General features: G+C 39.1%; 1 protein-coding gene across 1 annotated transcript in view; it reads right to left on the reverse strand.

Annotated features, from left to right (window-relative positions):
• Positions 1–11916, reverse strand: part of LOC118807263 (connector enhancer of kinase suppressor of ras 2-like) — a 124155-nt gene that overhangs the window by 27353 nt on the left and 84886 nt on the right. Inside the window, exons 10-11 of the mRNA XM_036569226.1 lie at positions 3670–3800; positions 1259–1470 (exon numbers count right to left, since the gene is read on the reverse strand). Coding sequence (XP_036425119.1) covers positions 1259–1470; positions 3670–3800 — 343 coding nt within the window. The remainder of the gene's footprint in view (positions 1–1258; positions 1471–3669; positions 3801–11916) is intronic.

Consider the following 11916-nt stretch of genomic DNA (forward strand, 5'->3'; position numbering starts at 1 on the left):
GTAAAGCTTGGTGCAGCAGGATATGAATGTAGCGTAGATGAGATCTGGGCCTGTATTCTGTAAAGTCTCTGAGTAGATCTGCTGAAGGATGAGCCTTCTCCTTTTCTACTGTCAACAACACTATAATGAAAGCAAAACTCATCCAGGAACTGCGTTCCCTTAGATGCTTTCCTGGCAGTGGGATCAAGAGACAGATGCAGACACATGCAAGGTAAGGAGGGAGTGCAAAGGGCACACACTTCATTCCATTGTCAAATAAATCATGCTCTCCTTTTACAGTTGACTATTTGGGCAAGAAGCCATATGCCACAGGGTGAACATGAGTATTTCAACATTATTACATGAAAATAAAGTGTGCAGCCAGTTAAAACCATCATGAAATTTTAATACTTTTGTGTTTTTTTTTTTTAGTTTTGACTCAATTTAACATGATTCCAAGTATCACTGTTAATTTTGCACTGAAATACAGCACTATGCAAAACTCCACCCTTTATTGGAATGAACTTTTCAGATGGTATTTCTGAGGAGACATAATCCACTTGCATAGCCACCTGGTAGACCACCAAAAGTGTCACCATCAAATAAACAGCACTTAAAGTTTTTTCCAATTTGAGAGGTAAAGGAAAAAATCAAGCTCCACTGTTTCTTAATAACTGAAAAAATCAGAAAATTCAACCAACTTCTAAGACTGAACTTTAGAGGTATGGAAAATATCCCTGCAGATTTTTTTTTGAAAAACTGAAAGCAAGTGTCCTAATAAATGGGCACTATAATAAAGGCAAAGAGTGGACACACTAAATACTGAACAATTTGGTATTATATTTAGCTATTGAGGCTTCTAATTGTTGAGTGTTACATATGTTTTCTGCTTTCTGACACTGAAAAATGAATAACTTGTACTTAATGACTGTTTTGACAAATTAAATAAATAACTTTTTTGCAGGATACTGTATATGGATAGCTTATCCTGGTTCAGATCTTGTGGATCTACCAGAAGGATGCAGAATAAATGATGGAGAAAAAGTGACTACTTTCTTAGCAGTTAGCATGCCTTTTGAAATAAATGTTAAAGTCATTGTTAGATGTAAGGTTCAAATAAAGAACAGATTCAGCAGTGCTGTACAACTCTACAGGAGAGCAGAATGACTTATTTAAGTTGGAATCTGTGGCTCAGGCAGACATCCTGCTTGATGTACATGGTAGCTTAGCACGGAGGTATGGAAAGAGGTGAGTATAATATAAAAAAATCATGTCTTACCATGAGTTGGGGTCTTGTCTCTCCTACGTACCCCTGTGGACCGGCCTCTGTCATACTCTGGTCCAATTGGGATGCCCTCACCCTCCATTAGAGAGTAATACTTGCCACTCTCTTGGTCAAGATAGTAGCTGAGTGATTCTGAGCACTTGGAACTGGACTTGCTCATGCTATACTTGCTGATGTCATCACAGGACATGATGCCCAGCTCATCTCTGGAATAAATAAGGAACACACATTAGCACGTGACAGTAAAATCAGGAGGGAACATCTGGCATTTGAGATTTAGCATTTTTGAGTTGTGCTTTTTCAGTGAACACAAGATTATGGAAGTCTTGATCCCTTGAAAAACAAGTGATGCCACATTGGCATGTGGGCCATTTCAAGCCAAGTCACCTAGGACCTGCTCTGTCATGTTATGGATTTCCATGAAAATATTCAGGCAATATAAGTCATAAAGCCATGCAGAATTTCAAAGCGGTGCTCCAATTAGTTTTTCAGTTTCAAATACTTAAATTTTGCCCCATCGGGTTCTAAATTACAACTTAAATACTGAGTTTATTCTCCTATAGACTGACTAAACTGAACTGAAATATCCATAACGGGGACACCAAAATGTGGCTATGTCTTTTCTTTAATCTGCTTTTCTACTTTGATCATGCTGATATGTTTCACGTGGGCATGCACACGCTGCAACTTTAATCACATGATTTCTCAGTGCTGCCGTTGCATTTACTTGATATGTACTTTTTAAACAAAAAAAAAGGCTTATCTTTACTCTGATTAAACAAATCAATGATAAGAGCTTGTGAAGATCACACATGCATCCAGTGATAGAAAACACAATAGCACACAGAACTCTCTGATTCTACATGCCGATATGTTTCACATGGAAATGCATGTGCTGCAACTCCTCTGGCGGCAGGGTTTAAAGGAGCCGTGGCTAAATTCTCAGAATGGACAAGATGCTCGGTTCAATAGGGTCAACTGGGTACAACTACAACACTAAGAATAATACTGTATTTTTAAATCAGCTAGATTCATTTTAATAAACTAAAACTTAATCATTTCATCTTTGAAATTTAATCTTTCAGTCTGTTTTCATGCAAAATTTAGGTTTTATATAGTATTCCTACATTTCTATCAAACCCATGAATTACTCATCTATGCATGCAATATGTGAAGCTACATTATAAGTTCAAAGTGATTCCACAAATAAAAAATCCATTTTATAGCCTTTTTGTCCTTATATTTTCACAAAAGGGACTAATCTAATTTCTTTTCTGTTCTAAATCAGAACAGTTATGCTTGATTAACAGATACAAAATACAGATGTACTATGACAATGGTTTAAGAGTCTTATATATCGCTGTTGTCGAAAGAAAACCTTGTATCTCCAAAATTATAACTTTACAGGAAAAGGAAAAAACCTACTTTACTTTTAATGTAAGTCAGTGGAACCAGACTTTTTTCCAAGTCATTTAGGGCCATTTCTTTTGGTCCATACTTCATAAAATTTACACACAATGTAAAGAGCAACAGGCATTTTCAAATTATGTCAAAAACAACAAAAATGGAGATCTTCTGACAGCAGCGATATAAATTTTTTTAAACAATACATATTTGACTAAGAAGTACAATAAAAAATAATAAAACTATAAATAGATAAACTAGGGATGCATGACTGGAACTGGCCAAGATCTGAATCGGTAGATTTTTGCTGCAAATATGCAATCGGCCAAGTATTATTGTGGCCAATCTCTGTGCAGTTTTATGATGTAAACATGAGGCACTTAAGTGCACCTGCGCTGCATTTTGATTGTTGCTGCTACACCTATACCAATATCTTGTAGTACGATTATGCATTGCTTCTCAATTTCAACGTGGCACTTCATGTGATTAATGCTATTTTAATGGACTATTACACAGATTTTTTGTTTAAGAATTTGCAATGCCAGTTTGGCCCATTAAAGAGCAAATATTGTTATTTTTATTGTGATTTTGTTTTTTGCTTGTGCACTTCATGTGTTCACTTTAGATAAAAAAAAGGAGGGAAATAAAAAAATTGCCCATCAGCCAGTTTGGCTGTAAAGAAATCAAAATCGGTCATAAAAAATCATGAATAATGAATCTATAAGAAGAAACACAAACACTTTTATACTGTATTTATAAGTCTGTGTCTTAACTTGAGGCAGACATGCTTTTCTATTTCTTGTTATTGTGACTGCAAAAGATGATTTCTTACAGAAGCACCAAAATGCGTCCAGTCTTGCTTGCCAAAAATTCCTCAAAATTTTTGACCGAACAGGCTCTAGTTAAGTTGGCGGGGAATGACCCATGTGTTACTTTTGGCTGTGCCCTACTTGCTCTGTTGTTGCTGTTGAGAGGCTAATTGTTTTGCCAGAATGACTCACCTGGTACCATAGAGACCCGAGACTGGAGACAGGATGAACACATCCTGCATATTAGATCCATCTATCTTGGAAGACATGCCCATGGTGCTAGTTGGAGTGGTAGAGTCGCCGTTAGGACTGGTAGGGATGGGCTGCAGGACAAGACAGAGAAAAAGAGAAAGAGTGGTCAAACATTATTCCTCAAAAATCTTGTCATACAACCAATTTTTTCACAGTGACTCGAAATATAACCACAGCCACTGTGAGTATGTTTGAAAGGCAGTTGCTACAGTAGCTGTGAACCCCCTGTGACTGACAGGCATGAGGAGTTAGTCATAGCACTGTGCGTCATGTGGCGCTAACAGGAAAACACCGCTTACACAGGCATGCTGAGATAAAGGCCAGCTGCACACTCAAAGATGAAGCGTGTAAAACACTCACCACAAGGCAACATGATTGCTTTTGTACAGATATTCTCTATGATCCAACAAGCATGTTATGCATATCCATGCTTATTCATATCAAATTACATTAAAGAAAAAACACCTTAAATATGCCAAAACTAATTAATACAAATAGCCAAACCCATGGCCAGAAAACAACTCAGTGGCCAGCAGATCAGAAGAGGCCAGGTTATGTCCTAATATCAAAAAAAGGAAACAAGAAAGAATGTGCAAACTATTGTACAGTTTTTCTTATATCTTGTGTCAGTACAATTACGCTCAAGATCATTCTATGCAAACTGGAGCCATACATTAAAGAGAACTGCCAGATGTTGCTGCCAGAAACGAGATTCAGGAAAGGTAGAGGAACATGAGATATCATTGCTGATGTACAGTGGATAACTGAAAAAGCTAAGGAGCTTTCAACTATATTGTCCTCATGAAATTATGAAATGGGTAGGGCTGTCACAACTATTACATAATTGCCTAATTGCAATTATTTGAGATGACTGCAATTATGTAGGCTAACTACCATCATTTTCCACAGTGGTTACATTTCTGCAACAAGCAGAATGTGAACTGGGTGTGTTGGTTTGAGGCAAACAAGTGTTACAAAATTACAATAAATCGTTAAAATTTCATGTTTGTGACAGGTCTAGGAATGGGTATTTCAGAGCATCTCATTTGTTCTAATGAGGAACCTCTACACTCATCAACAAGCCAGAGTCATGATAGAAAATGGACAAATGGACTGGTTCCACAATAGCAAAGAAGTTAGACAAGGCTGCATACTATGCTGAAAAGACACAGGACGACAAGCAGCAAGATGGATGGAACAATCAGAGGAATCAAACAGGAGACCAGATATCCTAGAGAAACACCCATATGGTCACCAGGACAATTGATTTGATGCCACATGGTAATACACGTACGCGTTATCTAAGCCACTTATCCTCCTGGGTCATGGGGGTGCTGGAGACTTTCCCAGCAGTCACTGGACAGAAGCAGGAAACACCCTGAACAGGTCATCGGTCCATCACAGGGCAGACATACAAACATATACATTCACACCTAGGGGCAATTTAGCATCCCCAGTTTCCCATGTCTTTGGACTGTGGAAGAAAACCCATGCAGACACGGGGAGGACAACTTCACGCAGAAAGAACCCTGCTCACCCAGCTGGGGAATCAAACCCAGGGCCTTCTTGCTGTGCCACCATATTAATAATAATAATAATAATAATAATAATAATAATAACAACAACAATAATAATAATAATAATAATAATAAGCCCATGGCCAGACACTATATTCCTAGCAACATTATGGCCTGGCGCAGAACAAGTCATGCTGATCAGTGCACTGATCAGACGGCACACCATAGCTTAATTTCCATCTTAATAAATGGCATGAAATGCCTCGCTGAGAAGGAGGCTAACCTTGGAATTCCGCTCTGTGATGAGGGGAGGTGAGGAGAAACTCCTACCGCCTTAGCAACCACGCACATCCTTGGCAACCAAGTAACATGCATGAAAGGTCTTCACCAGTAACCAAGGTAGGGATAGCAACCCCCAGTGTTCTCCAGCCAGTGAACCCTTTCAGGCTGTGGCAGAACAAATGAAAGCCTTGTTTACTAAATTAGGCGAAATGACAGGCGAACACCCAGAACAAATCTCTCTCTCTCTTTCTCTCTCTCACTCACTGTTTTTCTGTGTGCAGTCAATCAGTGCTTCAAGGGGAGCCATACGTATTCTTTGTATTTGATGTCACTGTTCATCTTTTAAGCAGTGGAGGTAATTTCTTTTTAAGTAAATGGCTTACCAGACATTTTTAGGTTGTTTTTGTTCAGTTTTCCTCATTATTCAGACAGCGATAGCACCTGCGCAGGTGCTCTACAAATACAGTTGAAAAAGCAGCCTGCTCAATTTTGCGCTTTTTAGCAGTTTTACTCGTAATGACATGAGAGTGCGGGATGTCTGTTCCCATGACAACATCTCTTACTTCCTAATCTAGATGAGCTAAAAGGTTTGTTTTACTGCTCATTATGAACACACAGTTTAGTTCATCTGACAGTTTTTTTGGTTTGTTTTTCACAACCAAACTGCTTCCTCAAGACAGAAAAAGAGTTTGCACACAAAATGACACATCCTTCAAGTGATTTATGCTAGAGTCTTGCTAATGAGGGTGTTACTATTAACCCACAAGGTTTCATGCGGCTTTGCGAAAGTCACACTTAGGGTAGGGTGTGAGTATTCGAGTGCTTGAGAGAAAATAATGTTTGTAAAGAAAAACAGCTCCACAAACGCTTGTGAGACAGGGAGAATCATTTTGCCTTGTTCCTAGAGCAGTACTGTCAGTGGTGGGATGTTGTGAATGGAAGAGAGTAGGGTAGAGGATGGTGCTCACCGCTCTACCGAATTATGACTCTGGCTCAGTGAAAATAGTAATTTGCTAATTATGGTGACTGGCTGGCTGTCTTCACGAGCTGCATGCCTCTGACGGGGTGCGGCGGGCCCTGACAGTAAGATTACACAGTGTAGCTGAGGGGGAGAGAGAGAGAGAGAGAAAAAGACGTAAGTGTGAAAGAATGGGCTATGGGGGGAGATCTTAGTTCCTTCTAACTGTAAACTTAACACAGGGGTAGCAGTTCCTGATACACAATTAGTATTTTTCCACTGCTGTAAGGAAAATAGTTGACGCTGTCAAAAATTCATGCGAGATTCTACCCGGGCCAACTTTTCACATGTAGAACTGTAAATGTTAAAAAATTGGTGCTGAGAAAAGTTGACATTGTACAAACATTAATACAAACAGTTACATTTACTATAGTTATGTCTCAGCGTTTAGCCTAGCCATCTGGTATTTAAAGGGGATCTCCATCGATTTTGCAAAATTAATTAATCATTTAATGGTTTAGATGTAAGCAAAATCATTCAGAGTAGTTGTTAGCCACCATACGTATGTCACTGTTAGACGTTAGCTTAGAACAGACTGTCTAACATGGGACACGCAAAAAAAAAAACAAAAAAAAAAAAACTATCTACCACGCTATCCTACCTAATAAACTGGTAAGCGGAGTAACAAGTAGCTTGTTGCCAAGACCAGCTCTTTCCATTTGCCCTGGGTTGCTCTGCAGGGGTGCCGACAGGTTCAGTCCCCCTCTCTCTCTCTTTTGGCTCTCTCTTCTTTAAATGGCTGCAACTCCTTTGTGTTTTCTGGTTCAAATTGATATGAATCTACGAAATTTTGGAAGTAGATCTCCTCGAACTCTTCCGCATACTCTGCAATCTTCCAAAACAGGTAAGAAAGCCGTAAAAATGAACTATAAACAAAAGCTGTTGCTGGCGTTAGCCGTGTTGAATGGCTGTAGCTACAGGCTAGTAACAACAAAAACACGTTAGCTTGCGCGCATTGATCTCAGTTGAGAATGCGGTTTTGAGAGGAAACACAGAAGCAATCCTGGAGTAAAACTTTATACTAAAAATACATTTTAGGCCAAAACTTTATAACAAAATTATTACAAAACAATGTCTCAGATATCAAGCCATGCACACATAACCATTCTGTGTAATAACTTAACGGGATGTAGCTTTTAGAGCCATTAAACATGTCAGACGTCTGGTTCCTAGTACTATATGGGTGAACAATTTTGACTCGGTAAATTTCTCTGGAAAGGCGTCTTTCACATCACACAACTCTGAATGATTTGGTTCACATCTATAATCATTCATTGAATGATTAAGGAATTTAGCAAAATAGGTGCTGTTACCCTTTAAGCCCGCGGCATATAAGATAAAATGGCCATTAAGAGGCACAAGGTAATAAACTGGCAGCTCAGTGCTGTATCACTCTGTGAAGTTTCTTACTATTGCATATTATTTTACTTTGCTAACATTACTATGAAACATGAATACTGTAACATGCCACCGACTGAAGGAACTTACTGCAGCTAGGCTAACCATGCTCTCTTAAGTTATAAATGATATTTCTGTGTTTTTAATCTTAAGCCAACATGTTTCCCAACCATTCGCTTAAAGCAAACCTCTGTGAGTTTAAACTTAATGCGTCAGCTTTTCACAGTGTCAACTATTTTTGTTTCACCAGGCAATGCATTTATGGTAAGGTATGGTTACATATCCGTGAATATGCATTTTGTCCACATCAAGTGATCTGTAACGTACACCGTAACACGCTGAGATGCCGAAACGTATGTGTAGAGCTAGTAATGGTGCAAACCACTCATTGGTAAAACACAATCTACACAGAATCATCACACAGTCAGATGACCAACTTTAATTTAAAAAAAACAACAACAAAACACTAGCTGTTCAGAATCACTGTCTGTGACTCACACAAAATCAAGTGTAGTAAAAGGTAAATCAGAACTTGATGCTCCTCTACTGTTGCTACTGTTGTTTGTGTGTACTGTCAATGCTAGATTTGTGTAAGAAATCGTATGACAATAACAACTAAAGAGAACTCTGCCTACTTTCACTGTTCTGTTGTGTAATTGGAAATGGACACATTTACTCGACCAGGCTGCAGATAGTTCTGGGTTCAGAACTATACATGCTGCCAGTTGGAAAAATGCCATTAATGTCCAAAAGTTTGTAAACACCTACTCATCCAAAGTTTCTTAAGAAATCAAGCATATTAATAGACATTCCCTCTTTGCTACAGTAACAGTCTCTACTCTTTTGGGAAGGCTTTACTAGATGTTGGAGCTAGAGCTTTAAGCGAGCCTTAAATATTGGTCCAAATACAGCCTGACAACTTTCTGTACAGGCCTGACCTAACCCACATTAAGTTTAAATTCCACTTGAACAAATTTATTTATCAAGCTAGGCTCGTCATGTGTTTAATCTTAAAGCTCTGGAACCTGGAACATGTTATATATTTGGCCTTTATATATATGAAGAAAAGAAAATGGCCAAAGAAGTAAAATATAAATGTTCTTTTGGCTGCACTAATGTGTACTTTCCTGAATTAATCTTCTGTCTTATTTTCCACACAGCAACAAGCTTGGGCCTCGTGGACCTTGGTCCTAAATTCATGAGTGGTGACTCCAGCATGCTAAATTAAAAATGGAGAGGCAGAATAAAGTAAGAAGAAATACTAAAGCTGGGGAAATGCAGGGTAAAATCTGTCTAAAAAATTATGTGGACTGCAAGAACCCGAACCTGGAATTTGAACCCGACCTGACATCATTTGAGAAATGATGTCCGAGAAAAAAAAGATTTTCAAGTTGGAACATTGCTGGTGTTGAATCATTAGATCAGGATCACAAATGACCCTGTAACTCATGCTAAAGGTATTGTATGGAGTTCCATCACTCCAGAAAACGTATTTCCACTGCTCCACAGTCCAATGTTGGGGAGCTTCATACTCCTCTAGCTGACACCGGGCATTAGGCATATGGCTTTAGGTTCATGTTTGGCTACTCCAGAGTGTCACATTCTATTGTCAATGCCTTTTTCTGGAGATTATACAAGCTGTGTGTGAGCAAATACGAGCAATGAACACCTTAAAGAGGCTGTTTTCCCCACAGTTTATCAGGATACTTTGGATAGAGGATCGGTTTCTCAGACAGTTATTAAGCCTAGTCCTGGACTACATAGTATTTTCAATGGATATTTTCAATGGAAATTATAGTCCATGATAAAGCTTAATCCCTGACCAGAAAACCGACCCAGTGCACTGATGTGACCAAAAGAGGAGCACTAACCATCTGCAAGTAACTTAGCACCATCGCTATTTTCTTTCCTGTATTCCACCCAGGTGCAATGATTAGAGAAGTAGATGCTTCAGATAGACCACAGTGTCAGCTTTAGTCCATGATATGCAGCAGCAAAGCCAATGAGATGGAAAAATTAAGATTGTCCAAGGTTGACTGGAGATAAGTTTTCCATCTGGAAGGCACAACTTCTCTGCAGCAAAGTTACAGCATGTTATGAATAATGAACAGCAGTACATGTAACCTCAAAATAGCAAGCATTTAGAATAAGTAATTATTCATCAGGAAAACAAAGCATCAAACAATAAGTGGAGTGCGAGATACGGCTGGAGGACGTGAGGTCACTCGAGCAAACCATGCGTTATTGTAATTGCGTTCAACTGCGTTCTGGTTACTATTGTGTCTTGCATAGAATTAGGGTATGTACATTGTCTTCATCTAGGTCAGTGCTGAAAAAGAGGCAAATATTAAATTAACAACTCTAAATCTAGGTCTACTTTCAAGTTGAAATTCTACCTTTTTCATATTTGCCTTTTATGTCCCTGATACACAGTGAAGAAGTGAAATGATTTTCCAGACTGTGTCTATGAATTTGCTGCCTTTCACTTCTGTCACCTTTCGTTCTTAATTGCCATAATTACTGGAAAGTCAAAACAAATGGGAATGCTGTTTTTTTTTTTTGGAATGTCCCTTAGACTGGGTGAAATACGAAAGAAAAAAAGGCATCGTCCAGTGTTTCAAAAGAGAGAATCTCCATCCAGCACAGCCCAATGCGAACTAGGGCAGAGCAATTCACTGCCTTCTATCACTTCCATGCGAGCTGTTCTTTAAAAATGTATAATACCCTGAGTGCCTTTGGAAATGAGTGTTCAAAGACTGGAAGTATGGTGAATAAAGAGCCAGTTGCAACAAGTAGATCTATAGCTACATAACTATAACAGCCATTAGCATGAGGGATATATACTGTTGCTATCACGCAGAAACTTTGCATCTTCATTTCTGTCGATTTTTTTCTTTTTTACATAATTTGAAAACTCTAGTTACCCTATGCATCGTGTTAAAATTCCATGATGACCAGATCAATAGTCAAAAATCACTGGGAAAAAATCTGTTATTCTGTAACCATTTTAGCAACACAAGGTTTTGTTTTTGTTACACACACAAACACACACATACACACACACACACACACACACACACGTACATACATACACACATACACACACACTGTATGCCCAAAAGTATGAGAACACCTGACTTTCATACCTATATGACCTTGTTGGACATTTCATTCCAAAGCCATGGGAACTAATATGTAATTGGCCCTCTTTTCGTGGCTTTAACAGCCTCCACTCTGGGAATCTGGCAAGGCTTTCCACAACATTTTAGAGTGTGTTTGTGAGAATCTGTGGCCATTTAGGTCATGCACTGATGTTGGACAAGAAGGCCTGGCTCGCAATTGACATTCCAAATTATCCCGAAGGTGTTCAGTAGGGTTAAGATCAGGGCTGTTTGGAGGCCACTGGAGTTCCTCCACACTGAGCTTGTCAAACAATAACTTAATGGAGTTTGCTTTGTGCACAGGTGCACAGTCATATTGGAACAGGAAAGGGCTTTCTCCAAACTGTATATCAGCATATAATTGTCTAAAATGTCTTTGTGTGCTGCAGCATTAACATTACCCTTCACTGAAATTAAAACTCAAACTCTGAAAAACTGTCCAGCAGTCCCTCCTCCACCAAACTTTATTGTTGGCACTATGCATCCTGATAGGCAGCGTTCTCCTGGCATCTGCTAAACCCAGATTCATCCATCAGACTTCAATGTTTCTTTTGCTCCAGAGTCCAATGGCGACGTGCTTTACACCACTCCAGACCACGCTTGGCACTGCGCAAAAACATCCCAGGCTCCCGAGGTACAGTTCTTGTGCTGATGTTGCCTCCAGAGGCAATTTGGAACTGTGTGTGCAACAAAGGATAGGTGATTTTTATCCAATATTTGCTTCAGCACCTTGTGGCCCCACTCAGTGTCTTCTGCTTTGTGGCTGAGCTGTATATATTTACAAACACACACACACACACACACACACACA

This window comes from Colossoma macropomum, unplaced genomic scaffold (genome assembly GCF_904425465.1).
Source record: "Colossoma macropomum unplaced genomic scaffold, Colossoma_macropomum, whole genome shotgun sequence".
NCBI lineage: Eukaryota > Metazoa > Chordata > Actinopteri > Characiformes > Serrasalmidae > Colossoma > Colossoma macropomum.